Here is a 16171-nt window from a genome sequence, read left to right as displayed (position 1 = left end):
TCCCCTATGTGGCAAGCCCCTGAATTGCAGGTGGCAGGTACTCAGTGCTTTCAGGCCCTAGGCTGACTTTTGACACCCAGTCAGGGCCAGCCCAAGACATTTTGAAGTGGACCCCCAAATTGTGCCATGGAAGAAAGGGTGAGGGAAGATTTGCATCAGGAATGGGGTGGGGTGGGGGTGAGAGGATGACATTGGGATCTGCTGCTCCAGTGCATCCTGCCGCCTGAGGTGGTTAAAATCACCTTGCCTCACGGGTGGGCCGGCACGTTGCCTCATTGGATCCTGGAGAGGAAGGAGGATAAGAAGGGAAGTGGTTTCTCCTCATTTAACCCCCACTAGAACCCTATGTGGCAGGTTAGACTGAGGGGCAGTGGACACCCAGTGAGGTTCCTGGCCAAGTAGGGATTCGAACCCTGGTCTCCCCGGTTCTGGTGCAACACTCTAACCATTGCACAACACCAGCTCTATATCTGGGTAGTTTTGGTAATTGCAGGAGAGGATTCTGTTTTATTTTAGCACTTTTCTTCTTTTCTCTTTTATTTTTTGTTTAGTTTTTTTCTATTGTAATGCAAAAAGTTTTAATAAAACTTTACAGTGGTACCTCGGGTTACAGACGCTTCAGGTTACAGACTCTGCTAACCCAGAAATAGTACCTCGGGCTAAGAACTTTGCTTCAGGATGAGAACAGAAATTGCACGGTGGCAGCGGGAGGCCCCATTAGCTAAAGTGTGACCTCAGGTTAAGAACAGTTTCAGGTTAAGAACGGACCTCCGGAATGAATTAAATTCTTAACCTGAGGTACCACTATATTTGAAAAATAAAAATAAAGGAGTCTTCATTTTAAAAAATCACTCTGTGCGTCTGTGTCTAATCTTGCCCTTTTCTCATTTATTTCTTGGGGTGTGTGTGTGTGGTTTTTTTTTGTAAATCTATCAAACAACAAACTAAACTTGGAATTGTTGGTTTTTCCTGGATGGTGGAGGGCGTGTTTCCTGTGACCCGTTGGTATAGTAACAGTGCCTTCTTCTGATAGGAAATGCTTCGGGGAGGGGGGGTTTATGGGAGGTCGAGGAGAGTCACTTGGTGGGGAGAGTGATAAATGTCCCTATTTTCACCTGAGGAATGTTGGGGGGGGGTATGCAAGCACAGTGGATGATGTGACCTGCTTTGGTCTTTGATGACAATAGCAAGGGCCCTCCTTCCAAGACTGACCCACCCCCTTCCACCCCCATTTCCGGCCATTGTCTCCGATTTCTGTTCCGCTGTGAGCTGCCTCTCAGTGAACACAGCAGCTCATTTCCTGTCCCAGCAGTGACACAGCTCTGCCTCTGGAATGGCTGCCCCGAAGCTATCAAGAGAAGGGTGTCTGTTCCGCCTCTCCTGTTTATGAAGACTCTTCTGCCAAAAATTACCGCCTGTAGGTGGTGCCAGAGGATCAGAATGAATTTCCTTCCAGGTCCAATCTAGCCCTACAAGCAACCCTCACAAGGCTGGTGCCTTCCAGATGTTTAGGACAACAACTCCTGGCTGGGGCTGGTGGGAAGCCACCCTCCGAAAAAGGTCAGCAAAGGCTGCCTTGCAGCCTGACTGCAATCATATAAATCAGGGTTTCCCAGACTTGGGTCTCCAGCTGTTTTTGGACTACAATTCCCATCATCCCTGACTACTGGTCCTGCTAGCTAGGGATGATGGGAGTTGTAGTCCAAAACCAGCTGGAGACCCTGCTATAAGTGCTTATTTAAGCCACATTCACACCATATGTTTAAAGCACCGTGATACCATTTTAAACAGGCACAGCTTCCCCCAAAGAGTTCTGGGAGTTATAGTTTGTTTTGTTATTTAATTTTTACTGAGAATTTTTTTGAGGATATTGAACAGGATGGAGCAAAACCTTCTTCTTCTTTGGTGATCACTTGTAGCCGAGTAAGATGTTTCATGAACATGGTTTTAACAGTGAGTCTGTAAATGACTTTACTCTAGAGGCCAATTCTGGATCTACATGTCCTTCCACAGTGGGGACATAGGTTTCTGGATGGGAGTTGACCATGGTGAGGGTTTGCCAAGCGTGTCTTCTTCTTGGCTCGTTTCTCCCTTTCATCTGGAATTTGAGCGTCTTCAGTTTCCCAATTGTTGGTGTTTATGCTACATTTTTCAGATTTGCCTTGAGAGAGTCTTTGAACCTCTTTTGTTGACCACCACCATTACACTTTCCATTTTTAAGTTTAGAATAGTGTAGTTGCTTTGGAAGACGATAATCAGGCATCCGCATAACATGATCAGTCCAACAAAGTTGATGTTGAAGAATCCTTGTTTCAACACTGGTGATCTTTGCTTCTTCCAGTACTCTGGTACTTGTCTTCCCAAGTGATGTGTAAAACTTTTTGGAGACACCGTTGATGGAATCTTTCGAAGAGTTGGAGATGGCGTTTATAAGCGCTCCTGTTTCACAAGCACACAGAAAGGTTGGTAGTACAATAGCTTTGTAAACAAGTATTTTGGTTTCCCTGCGAATGTCCTCAAATACCTTGCACTTCAATTGGGATAAAGCTGCACTTGCAAAGCTCAGGTGATGATGGATTTTGGCATCAATGTCGGCCCTTGTGGAAAGATAACTGCCCAGGTAGGAGAAGTGATTGACACTTTTCAACGTTACACCATCAAAATTAAACAGGGTGGAGCAAAATAACAACTACGGATAAATGAAGGTTGCCTGCTTCTTTTTCTTGATAGGCATGATAAGGAAAGAGTTCAGTCGGTAAGCTATGAGACTCAATCTCAGGGTCCTGGGTTTGAGCTTCACGTTTGGCAAAAAAATCTGCATTGCAGGGGATTGGACTAGATGACCCCCCCCCCCGTGGTTCCTTCAAACTGTACAATTCCATGGTTTTATGATTATAAGAATCAGGGAGGGAGGTAAAGTGTCACCTTAGGGAAGAGGCAAGTAATGATGTTTAGGTAGTGGCTTAGAACCTAAACGTTTAAGAAGCTCATTCTAAAGGACGAACGTGTTTGGGGAAAATGTCAGATCACAAAGGACGATGGGATTCAGGAGGGAGGGAGGCTCCTTGTGGACGTAACACAAATTCCGTAAATGTGACTGAAAAGTATGGCTTACATTTAAGTCCCCCAATTTGTCTGCTACGTTCTATAAGTTTCTCAACCACTGCTGCTTGTCAAACCTTGTTCTATCATCCAGCCGGAGAAAAACTGGTATGAGACGATCTCCAATGGTGTGCAACTTCTAGTCTGGCTGCCACTGCCAATAGCGTAATCAAATATTTTGTACAAATTGTTTTGCATATTTTATGGAAAGGCTAAACCTGGGCCAGTAGGGTGAGTCGTAGTTTGTTAAGGGTACTGCTAGGTAAAGGTAAAGGGACCCCTGACCATTAGGTCCAGTCGTGGACAACTCTGGGGCTGCGGCACTCATCTCACTTTATTGGCCGAGGGAGCCGGCATACAGCTTCCAGGTCATGTGGCCAGCATGACTAAGCCACTTCTGGCGAACCAGAGAAGCGCATGGAAACGCCGTTTACCTTCCCACCGGAACGGTTCCTTTTTATCTACTTGCACTTTGATGTGCTTTCGAACTGCTAGGTTGGCAGGAGCAGGGACCGAGCAATGGGAGCTCACCCCGTCACGGAGATTCAAACCGCCGACCTTCTGATCGGCAAGCCCTAGGCTCTGTAGTTTAGACCACTGCTAGAAGTTCCTTTTTCTCCTTCCATAGCTATAATTCCCAGAGTTCCCTGTGAAAAGGGATTTGATTGTTCTATCGCTAAAGAAATTGTAGCTCTGGGAGGGGAATGCGGGTTTCCTAAAAGCACTGAGGAGCTGCTGCCAGTTGATTTTCCCTCTCCCTGGGAGCCTAGTGTGGAAGACAGGGCGCATGAGGAACATGCCTCAGAGGAAAACAAACCGAAGGATGGAGATGAAAAGCTGCTGCTTTGAGATCTCTTCACTCCCTGTGTGCCAGAAGGTGCAGGAGGAGATGAAAGAGTTCTGCCTGCATGAGCAAGAGGAATCGGTGTCTGTGGAAATGACAGGAGAAGAGGGACAGCAGCAGAAATTGGAGGCCCATGTGAATGGGCAAGAGGAGCAGAAATGGTTGTGGAAGAGAAAGGACAACAGGAGGGGATCAGGCTCTTAACCAGAAGGTCGGTGATTCGAACCCTCCCAGGGACGGCTGTGGGCAGGATTGCGGGGGTTGGACTAGATGACTCTTGGGGTCCCTTCCAACTCTACAATTCTGTTCTCAGGGCTGAGGTGGGTGAGATAAAGCCCTCAAATGCCTTTGCCCCTTGCGCTGTCGGTGGCTCTGTACCAGCTGAACCACAAGCGGATATCCGGCTGTCGCTCCCAGGTCCCACTTGCGAGTTTCCCATGGACATCTGGTTGACCACAGAGGGCTGGACTAGATGGGCCTTTGGCCTCATCCTGCAGAGCTCTCCTTCTGTTCACATGACAGGCTTTGCATTGTCGCCGGCAGAAGCGGGAGCTCCAACTCAAGGAGATTGGTCCGGGAAAGGAGCCAAAACTGGCCTGCGGTTTATGGCATGGCGCCAGGTGATCAGGTCATCAGGGCACGCCAGGGCTGCATTTCAGGCCCACTTTCCCCACCAGGGTTGCCTTCAGCCGGCTGGCTCCCTCCTTGCTCGAAGAAGAACAAACCTTTCTTCCCTTCAGCAGCAACAGCCCCCTCCAAAGAAGAAAAATCCTGCTGACCATTATGTCTAAAAAAGGTTGTGGAATGCCTGGCTGAGCAGGCCCTCCGGGTAAAACCGCCCAGGCCGGCTGCAGCATAATCGAAATTTATCCCGTGGAATCTTCTGTTGTTTTTTAATGTCGCTCAGCCTTAAAGGTTTTATCCTACTTTCAACTTTCCCATGGGAAAAAAAAAATCTAGCATGCCGTGAAGGGGACGGACAATGCACTCTCTCCCCCAACCCCAAAGCACTGTAATTAATTCCAGAAGGAAATCAGGGAGCAGCAGCAGGAGTGGGAGACACAACAAAATCTGCATCGGATTGAAAAGGAAATATAAACTTGACACCTTGTTAAAGGCGAAACTCTAGCACCTGACTAGTCTTTTTGGAAAGGTGGCTTTTGGGTGTTCCCGCCCCAGACGAGGGTTGGGGAACAGACTCTCGCCACCCCCAGCTTGGCTCAACAGTCAGGGAGGATGGGAGTTCAGTTCAGCTCGGGATGAGCGAATCCGCCAATTTTGCTTTCTCTCACTTTCCCATTGTTCCACTCTTAAGGTCATCTCTCCACATTTCCACATCAGCTTGCAGTATTATTTTTTTAAAAGTCCTCATGAAGAAGAAGAGTTTGGATTTGATATCCCGCTTTATCACTACCCGAACATTCTCCTTCCTCCCCCACAACAAACACTCTGTGAGGTGAGTGAGGCTGAGAGACTTCAGAGAAGTGTGACCGGCCCAAGGTCACCCAGCAGCTGCATGTGGAGGAGCGGGGAAGCGAACCCGGTTCACCAGATTACGAGTCTACCGCTCTTAACCACTACACCACATTGGCTCTCATGAAAATGTAACAGCATTTTGGTGCAATTTTTTTTTTTTTAGTATTTATCTGTCTACTTATTTATTGCATATATGTCTCCACCTTTTTCTCCAAGGATCTCAACACGGCACGTACATGGTCGTCCTCCACTCGCTTAATCCCCACAACAACCCTGTGAGGCTGGCAGGCAGTGTGACTGGCCCAAGGTCACCCAGTTGAGAGCTTCATGGCAGAGTGAGGATTGGACCTCTCTTCTCCCAGGGCCTTGTCTGACATTCTAACCTCTACTCTGCGGTCTTGCCTAACAGACCCATTTTTGCAAAGCGATTTCCCATAATACAATGCATGTTTGCGTTATGTTCATTACTGTTCACTTTTATAGGAAGACTTTCCCCTGGTGCATGCACAAAAATGGGTTTGAGAACTGCAAAATTTGGATATGTGCACGTTTTGAAAGATGACCATGCGCACCTGTGCAACAACCACACAAAACCAACTGTGGAATGTTTCATCTAGTCACAGAACTGCAGGACGGGAAGGGACTCTAGTCCAACCCCCTGGGGCGCTGCAAGAATGGCAGCTAAATAATTATTGGCAGGTGCCCATCCAACCTCTGTTTAAAAGCCTCTAACAAAGCAGAGCCCACCATCTGATGCATGAAACGTTGCAGCGTTTTAGCAGGAAGCTGCAGGAGTTGCTGCAATAGCTCAGTCGGTAGAGCGTGAGACTCTTGATCTCAGGGTTGTGGGTTCGAGCCCCGTGTTGGACAAAAGATTCCCGCATTGCAGGGGATTGGACTAAATGACCCTTTGTGGGCTCCTTCCAATTCTATGATTCTATACATTGATTTAAAACACAGCAGAATGTCTGCTTTGGAACTTGTGCAGGTGCAAGGAGGGACTGAGAGTAGGAGCATGGGTGCCCAACTACTTTGACTGGAAACCTGTGTGTCTTCTTCCTTTCTAGTGCTTCAGTGTGTACATCACCACTAGATTTTCAGTATATCTAGCCTTTTGCTGCACAAGTGAAACTGGTAACAAAACTTGAAAATAATGCGAGGGAAAAGCTCTGTCTTTTACAGCATTGATGCAAGTGCTTTCCTCTCTCCGCAAGGATTCTGAAGCTGAAAGCAGGGAGGTTACGCTTCTCTTAGGCTGACCCCAGAGGCATCTATTTCCTTTCATCATCTCCTCACTTTCTACCTTCCAGTCTGTCCAACGTGCCTTTTTTAACCTGCAAGTTCATGGCCCTTGTAAGTGGCTTAAGCACGGCAGGGGAGCTGACCTCTTAATCCTAGGTGAACACTTAGTCTTTAAACTTCAGCAAAGTTTAGCTACCGCATACACTTAAAGGGGACGCTGGGAAGAAATGCCAATTGTAATCTCCCCTCAGCTTAAATCCTCTCCTGCCTCGTCATCAAAACCTCCTTTTTTGGGGGGTGGGTGGGAAGAGTCGGTATTAAACGACCATTTAATGCATTGCCAACTTGTGACAGTCTGTAGAGACAGGCAAATCCATTTCAGTTTCTCATTTGTCCAGTCTTAAATTCAGTTCTCCATGTTTCCACACCAGTTTGTAATTAAACAAACAAAGAAAGAAACAAAATCCACCAATCCTCATTGTAGTGCAAATTTACCCCAATTAACACATTTTTGTGTGTAATCAAAGATGGAGGGCACAAGGAGAAGGAGACGACAGAGGACGAGATGGTTGGATAGTGTTCTTGAAGCTACCAGCATGAGTTTGACCAAACTGCGGGAGGCAGTGGAAGACAGGAGTGCTCTGGTCCAGGGAGTCATGAAGAGTCGGACATGACTAAACAACAACAATCTTGTTTAATACATCTTCCTTCCTTCCTTTCTTATTTGGAATATTTTAAAGGGGAGATTGCAGGCTAGCGTAAAAATACTGGCTAAGCTTCCTTTCAAAGCCAGGACCTCACCTGGGAAAGAGATGTCAACATGACAAAAAGTGTTGAGGGCCCACCACAGAGGAATCCTTGGGCAGAGGATGGCCAAGGTGATGGGTTACGGAGGGACATTGCAGCCTTGGCTCCCCCAATCACACTCGGAAGCTGGCACGTCTGACCCTAACTGTTCCCCTATGAAAATTTTCACTGCCCGCCACCTGGAACTCCTTGCAATCTTGCTACCGCTCGGCATGAGAGTGGTAGCACCCAACTTCTGTAACAGTATTATTTCCAAACTACCGAGTACACGACTTTAGAACAAGGGTGGCAAACCCCCGCGGCCCTCCAGATGTTCCCATCACTTCCAGTCGGCATGGGCAGTGGTCGCGGATGATGGGAACCAGAGTCCGGCCACATCTGGTTTAGAGGAAGGCAAAGCTAAAAAGAAAGAAAGAAAGAAAAAGGCCCGTATATTTAAAGCTATGGTTTTCCCAGTAGTGATGTATGGAAGTGAGAGCTGGACCATAAAGAAAGCTGATTGCCGAAGAATTGACGCTTTTGAATCATGGTGCTGGAGGAGACTCTGGAGAGTCCCATGGACTGCAAGAAGATCAAACCTATCCATTCTGAAGGAAATCAGCCCTGAGTGCTCACTGGAAGGACAGATCCTGAAGCTGAGGCTCCAATACTTTGGCCACCTCATGAGAAGAGAAGACTCCCTGGAAAAGACCCTGATGTTAGGAAAGATGGAGGGCACAAGGAGAAGGGGACGGCAGAGGACGAGATGGTTGGACAGTGTTCTTGAAGCTACCAGCATGAGTTTAACGAAACTGCGGGAGGGAGTGGAAGACAGGAGTGCCTGGCGTGCTCTGGTCCATGGGGTCACGAAGAGTCGGACACGACTAAACGACTAAACAACAACAACAACAAAAGCTAAAAACCTGCAGATTATTCCAAACAGAAGTGCACAGCTCCCCTTTTCCCTGCAGCTTCCGGGAGATCACATGCATGCCTCAAAAGCAGCAAACCCGGCCTTGACATCCATCATGTGGTGTCTGAGTTTGCCTTTCCCCCCCATCTCTTCTCTTCCTTCCTCGCCCCATTTCCCTTTTGTTCCCTGCCCTTCTTTATTGAAAGCCCGAGGGGCAGAGACTGAGCTTGTATGGCTCTGCGTGAGGTGCTACGGTAGCCTTGCCTGGCTGAAGAGCAGGGTATAAATGTTCCGAACAAATACGAGTTCACAAGTCTCTGCGACTGCATAGCAGCTGTTTCTTGAAACGTTGTCTAGAACTTTTTGCAGAACGGGTGGGAAGGAGGAGGAAGGGGGAGATGGTGGCGGGGAACTCCATGTGACCATCCCAGTTACTCACGCCCCATCCTGAGCGAACAAAAGGCTTTGAAGCGCTGCTGCCCACGTAGGCTGTCTAGTTGGCTGCAAATGAGCTATTTTGCTCTAATGAGGCATCTCTCCCCCCGCCCCCCGTACTGTACCAAGGAAGCCCAGATTGCACACGAAGCATGAAATCCAGACTGCGGGAACAGACGCCGAGCAGAACACGCTTCTTCCCCTGCCCTTTGTGGTGGTTTTGGAGCTTCCAAAAACAGATGGAGAAACGAACTGCCTGTGTCCCTTCATCCTCCAAAACGCCTGTTCTGTGCCTGGGATTATACACAAGGGACTAAGAAGAGCCTGGCTCCTGGGTCAAGACAGTGGCCCGTTTTATTTTTATTTATGAAATGTGTATACAGTGGCACCTTGGTTCTCAAATGCCTTGGTACTCAAACAACTTGGAACCTGCAAACACTGCAAGCCCGGAAGTAAGTGTTCCGGTTTGCGAACCCTTTTTCGGAAGCTTAATGTGCTCTGTTTTGAGTGTTACGGTTCCGTTTCACGTGTTACGTTGAGGTCTGTCTGTTTTTGCTATTTATTTTGCGTTTTTGTTTTTGCAGCTCTTTTTGTTTTTGTTTTGACTGTGTGGAACTCAGTTCAGCTACTGATTGATTTGATTGTGTGACTGCAATACATTGTTTATTGCTTTCATTTTATGGATCAATGGTCTCGTTAGACAGTAAAAAACACATGTTAAATTGCTGTTTTAGGGGTTGTTTTCAAAAGTCTAGAACGGATTAATCCGTTTTGCATTACTTTCTATGGGAAAGCGAGCCTTGGTTTTGGAACGCTTTGGTTTTGGAACGGACTTCCGGAACGGATTAAGTTTGAGAACCAAGGTACCACAGTACCACCTTTGATCTGAGGATGGTTCATGACATAAAAATACAACATGAGAGCACAAAACATGTAATAAAACAGAATCAATCCAAGAACACCACTCCCATGAACACATTTCAGAGGACATAAGGCCCTTGCCTGAAAACCTGGAGAGCTGCTGCCAGTCAGTGCAGGCAGTACTAAGTGAGATGCACCAATGGCATAACTAATTTCTCCATATAATCACATCACGGCGCCAGACCTGCTGCTCCGTCTCATGGTATTATGTACCACAGACTGAAAAAAGGTACTCTGTAGATGTGTGGGAGGCAGCCTTTGAGGGGAAATCATCGATAATAAAAAGCTTTCTTCCTTTGAAAACAATTAGCGTCCCAGCTCTCCAAATCCCAGTGCTCTAAAGCTTCTCAAAGGAGCATTTCCGTTACCTGTGTTAAAACAGATCAAGTTGAGTAATTGCACGTTAAATATTATGATTTCACCACAAGGTAACTCTCTGCTAAAAGGTATCGTGGGTGTTTTGCCGAGCTCCACGTAAAGTGCACTCAAGCCACATGTTATTTCCTAAATAGATTTCTTTCTTTCTTTCCTTCTTTTTCACAAAGAACATTATGTATTACTGGGAGGGAGAAACTTCGCAAGATCTCAGCAGCAACATCAAACTCAGCCCGAATGCAGCTGCTCTGCAAGACAACGAGCAATTTAGGACGTCTCCATATCACCTGTTTATGTCCGTGTTTATCCTGGTTTGCTTGTGCAAGGCTTACACAGTGGTGAGACTATGCCCAGTTTTTATTCAGTAGACATTCTGATTTATTTATAGAGCAGTTATAGTATGGAAAGCATTCAGCCTAATTTACTTACAGGGTATTTACACATCTTCTTGTTGGGCCAACTGCTCACCCCGCACTTTTCAATGAATTTCCCTGTAACTTTCCAAACTGCAAAAAGCCCGTTGTTGTTTTTAGAAGTGGATTTGTTTTAACTGTGCTTTCTCCCTCACAGAGCTACAATTCCCAGCATCCTTAAACTACAGTTCCCAGGATTATTTGGGAGAAATGTGCTTTAAATGTGCATTGAGTGTGGATTTGCCCTGGCTGCAGACACACTACTGTGGTATCTCAGGTTAAGAACTTAATTTGTTCTGGAGGTCCGTTCTTAACCTGAAACTGTTCTTAACCTGAGGTACCACTTTAGCTAATGGGGCCTCCCTCCGCCGCCGCGCTGCGATTTCGTTCTCATCCTGAAGCAAAGTTCTTACTAAATTTCTTGCTAAATTTGAAGCTAGGTTACAGTCACCACAACAGACTGTCTGGGCATGTTTCCCCCCCTGATGGGATTTATTATTATTATTATTATTATTATTATTATTATTATTATTATTATTATTATTATTATTATTTAGTGCATTTCTATACCACTTTATATTTAAAAAAACAAATCTCAAAGCAGTTTGCAATGCCTTAAACATCAAAGAAAACAATCCAGGGGAAAAAACCAAATTCAAACTTCAAGGAAAATTATTTCAGATCAGATCCTTGTCTAAGTGACATTTTGCTTCCCCCGGTCAACAACCTGGCACCCAGAAATCTTCACGTGGGTTAGCGGAGTCTGTAATCTGAAGCATCTGTAACCTCAAGTGTCTGTAACCTGAGGTACCACCGTATAATTTTAAGGTACATTTGTAGCACAGTTTCTCCCTCAAAGAATTCTGGGCACTGTAGCTTGCTAAGAGTTGCTGGGAATTGTAAACTCTGCGAGGGGCAAACTGAAGTGCCCAGAATTCTTTGACAGAAAGAATGTACTTTAAATTCTGCCTAATGTTAGTCCCAGGGACTTGCACAGTGCTTCAATTTCTTTCTTTCTTTTTACTGTTTCTCTCTCCACCCCTCACTTTTTTTTTTTAAAAAAAAGGTAAATACATTGTCTTTTTGGCCTAATGTATAGCACTGCTCAGACCTTTATGGAAGACTCCATGAATTTCCCCAATCCTCTTTGAAAGCCTTTAAAATTGGTGGCACCACTGCGTCCCGTGGGAGTGAGTTTTATCGTTTAACTATTGCACAGCGTGAACTCTTGCACTTTCTCTTCTATCAATCCTGAATTTTCCAATCTTCAGCTTCGCTGGGCATCCAGGAGTTCTTGTCTTATGAGTGAGGAATGGAAATGTTTCTCCATCCACTGTCCCCAAGCCAACACTCAAAAGTTGCAGTCATGTGTTAAAAGTCTCTCCCTCCCTCCCTCCCTCTTTTTTTTCCTTCTGGAGGGAACAATGGCTTTCCCTGTGACGAGAAGAGGCTCCCCACTTTGCCATCTCCTCCTCTCAGTTCTGTCTGCAAAAGGCATGCGTTTGTCTTTTGTCTAATCTTCGTCCAAGGACCCAAAGCCTCTCTCTGACTCTCTTTCTCTTTTCCCACCCCCTCCCAGCTAACACCATCTGGGCCCTTTGAGCCAAGGGGAAGAATGTGGGGACGTAGACATTCATGCTAAATTGGGGGGGGGGGGGAGAGAGAGAATGTTTAGTCAGCACATCGCTTCCTCACACGAGCCTGTTCTTTCGGCACATTATCAAAGAGGACTGTGGCCTCTTCTGTGGCAAATGCTATTTATTAAGCCAAATGTTCCCAGTGGAACACAGAAATCGATGCAAACACACCCACCAGCGAGGTTTAAGGGTTTGACGGCCTCTCTGAGCTGTTGCACCATCCTCTGACTCAGAAGCCTTAAACGCTTGCAAGTCAAGGACTCTGCCTATGCTCAGCAGCTCTCTTTAATGCTTTGGGTGTTCTATGGTTGAGCATTGGATCAGATCAAATTATATGGCTGGGAGCCATATAACGTTCCAGAGGAGGAGGGCAGATAACGCGGACAACAAGTGCAGCTGGAAGAGGAACAAGATCAAGGAGGGGGCTGGACTAGATGGTTCTCAGGACCCCTTCCGACTGTACAATTCTGTGATCCTAAGGACTCCCCTCTGAATGTTGTTGGATTACAATCACCATCCGCTCCAGCCAGGATGGCCGGTTGCTAGGGATGATGGAAGTTGCAGTCAGCAACATGTGGAAGGCACAACATTGGCTACCCCTGAGGATGGGTATGAATGCAAGGTGTGTGTTTTAGCTCTGCCTATTTAGGTGTTTAGCCCCAACCCTTCCCCCTAAGGAAATTTGGCCTATTGGGAGGGGAGAAGCTCTTACATTTAAAACACGTCTCCCTCCGCAAAAGAAATAAATCTTGGAAGCTGTGGTTTTGCAATAGTTGAGTGTGGATTTCATGCTCTTTATTCAGCTCATAGTAGTGAGGGGGAATGGAAGTTCCCCTGAAATGTCTGCTTTATATACATTCTTTACACAATGGGCCCCACATGATTGGCTAGTTCCGGGATTCTCCTGTAGGCCAATCAGGTTGCGGATCCACTTCCACCTGGAGTTGGATTGGGTGGCTCCTGCGGACCAATCAGACTGCTGCATTCTGAATCCTATTGTTCTAGGACCAATCAGACTGCTGCAATTTGGATCCTATTCAACTCAGTACATAACAGGTTTATGCCTAGAGAGCTACAGTTCCTGGTACCCTTTAAAAAAACTGCAGTTCCCAGAATTCTTTGCAGGAAGCCATGCACTTTAAGCAAAGCACATGTTCTGTACCCCTGAGCTCCCCCCACTTCCTTTGTTCCACTTGTTCCAGTGGCGGGTTCACAGCCCACGTTGGCAAGAGAGCCCTCCTGCCTTATTCTGCCATGGGGCGTCCAGGCCTCTCAGGGTGCTCTGAGGAACCCACACGACTCATGCGCTTAAGTGTTTATGTTGGCCAAAGAAGTCAGTTTATGCAAGTGCCCGCTTCAAGTGTGAAAAGGCCACTCGTTGTCTCTTTACAGAGTGTAAACACGCTGCCCTGATGTATTTATGGAACGTGTTGGGAAGGTAATTTTTAGAAAGGCATGATGGCCCGCCTCGCAAGCGTGGCGCTCTTCGGCATTAGCCAGGAATGTCTCTGGAGTCATTCCAGCAACAGGTATAGCACCTTGAGCTCCTTGGAGGAAGAAAAGGTGGGGCATAAATGTAATATATAAATGAATGAATGAGACAGAGGAAAAACCTAAACAGGAGGATAATTAAAGGGTAATAATAAAAATAATAAAAATAAAATAAAATAATAAAAATAAATTAAAAAAAGTAAAACCCCATAGTGCCAAGGGATTGGACTGGATCAAGACAGTAGTTCCCTTAAGAGCTGCAGTATGTCTTAGTCCTTCCCTTTCTTTTGCTTAAATTTGGAGGGGTATGAAACACCTAGGCAGGAGTTCCACAGGTGGTGCATCCCAGCATCCCTCCGCACTCACGCTGCCAAACCCTGCAATCTGCTTGCCACCCAACTCCTTCAACATCAGCATCCAACGCAATAATACTAACCCAAACTATCACTGAGCCTTTGCACAGCGCTTTCAAGGCGTCCAAAGCACTTCACACACATTTTATCTATATTTTAACAACAGCCCTGTAAGGTATGATGATACCACTAAACCCTTTTGCAGACAGGAAGACTGAGGCTGGAATAAAGCCATCTTCTATATAGCGAAGCTCGCAGCAGGCATGAAATCTGAACCAGGGACTTCCTGATTCACAGCTCTTTCAGTCACTAACTTTCCCAGCAATACTAAAAGGTTTGTTGTTGTTGTTGTTTAGCCATGTCCGACTCTTTGTGACCCCATGGACCAGACCACGCCAGGCACTTCTGTCTTCCACGGCCTCCCACAGTTTAGTCAAACTCATGCTGGTAGCTTCGAGAACACTGTCCAACCATCTCGTCCTCTGTCGTCGTCCCCTTCTCCTTGTGTCCTTCATCTTTCCCAACATCAGGATCTTTTCCAGGGAGTCTTCTCTTCTCATGAGGTGGTCAAAGTATTGGTTACATATGCTTCAGGTTACAGACTCCGCTAACCCAGAAATAGTGTTTCAGGTTAAGAACTTTGCTTCAGGATGAGAACAGAAATCGTGCTCTGGCGGCATGGCGGCAGCAGGAGGCCCCATTAGCTAAAGTGGTGCTTCAGGTTAAGAACATTTTCAGGTTAAGAACAGACCTCCGGAACGAATTAAGTACTTAACCCGAGGTACCACTGTATGGACCTTTGTTGGCTAAAGTGATGTCTCTGCTTTTTAAGATGCTGTCTAGGTTTGTAATTGCTTTTCTCCCAAGAAGCAGGAGTCTTTTAATTTCGTGGCTGCTGTCACCATCTGCAGTGATCATGGAGCCCAAGAAAGTCTCTCACTGCCTCCATTTCTTCCCCTTCTATTTGCCAGGAGGTGATGGGACCAGTGGCCACGATCTTCGATTTTTTGATGTTGAGCTTCATCCATATTTTGCGCTCTCCTCTTTCACCCTCATTAAAAGGTTCTTTAATTCCTCCTCACTTTCTTAGTATTGTTTTAAAAGCAGCAACCTCGCAGCATTGTCTTGGCTGCCGTCCTGTTTTTGCGCGCGCCTGCAAGAGCGCGATCAGCAGGGGAAGCGCCCGCTCTCCCCGCCCTCCTCCCTCCCCGCCCTCCGGTTCGCAACCAAAACAACACCGCAGGACTACAACTCCCAGCATCCTCCTCGGCAGCCGTGACCTGGACCCCAGCTGATATTCAAAGCTGGCTGGAAAGCGAAGCTCAGAAGAGGAGAGCGCTAGTTTGCAGCGCGGCTGCTGCTGCGACTGACCCCGTATCGCCGCCACCCACCTTCTTCTGCCGCCCTTTTCTCCTCGCTCTCTAGGGGGAAATAAACTCATTTTCAATTTTTTTCTTTTCTTTTTTTGTGGGGGAGAGATGCATTTTGGGACCCTTTTGCACTGATTACTATCATTAAAAAAATAATAATAATTAGTGCATGCAATTGGAAAGGCAATTCATTCTGCCCAACGTCGTCGGGGCTTGATCGGGCAGCGGCGGCGGAAGATCTAGCTCCGGCCCGGCCCTCGACCCGCTTCCCCGGCCCTCGCTTGCCCTCCCTCCGAGAGTCGCCGCGCCAGCCCCCCCCCCCCCGCCTCCCCGATGCCGAGGAATGGATAGAGCGTCTGCCGCGCGGAGAGGAGCCGAGAGGATGGTGGAGAAGAAAGAGTGCGCCGCGGGCCGGACGGCAGGGGCAGCGGGGGCCGGAGGAGGAGGAGGAGGTGGGCGCAGCGGCCGAGCCCCCCCGGACGGCTTGGCCTCCGGACGCCCCGGTCGGGCCGGCTGCGCGCTGCAGCAATGCGGGCAGCTCCAGGACCTCATCGACATCTCCCTGTCCAGCCTGCAGGGGCTCCGCACCAAATGCGCCGCTTCCAACGACCTCACCCAGCAAGAGATCCGCACTTTGGAGGTACGCGGAGGGCGCCCCCTCTTTCCACCAAAGGGGGTTGCCTCGGTGCCAGCTCCCCAGGGGGTCCTCTACCATCTCCTCGCTTTCCTCCCCCCCCCCGCAGCTAGCTTCCGCGGGAATTAATGAATTTTTTTGGGGTGGCTGGGTGCGGGTTGTGCGCGCGCGCCTTGATT

At 47.4% G+C, this 16171-nt stretch overlaps 2 protein-coding genes across 3 annotated transcripts in view; both read left to right on the top strand.

Annotated features, from left to right (window-relative positions):
* The window catches only part of EVI2A (ecotropic viral integration site 2A), a 242082-nt gene that overhangs the window by 160280 nt on the left and 65631 nt on the right, over positions 1–16171 (top strand). The gene's annotated exons all lie outside the window — the stretch shown is intronic.
* The window catches only part of KSR1 (kinase suppressor of ras 1), a 106623-nt gene continuing 105700 nt past the window's right edge, over positions 15249–16171 (top strand). Inside the window, 1 exon segment of the mRNA XM_081173262.1 lies at positions 15249–15998. Coding sequence (XP_081029388.1) covers positions 15702–15998 — 297 coding nt within the window. The 5' untranslated portion in view covers positions 15249–15701.

Source organism: Podarcis bocagei (genome assembly GCF_964188305.1).
Source record: "Podarcis bocagei genome assembly, chromosome: 15".
Classification (NCBI taxonomy): domain Eukaryota; kingdom Metazoa; phylum Chordata; class Lepidosauria; order Squamata; family Lacertidae; genus Podarcis; species Podarcis bocagei.
This window is presented reverse-complemented; position numbering and strand designations above follow the sequence as displayed.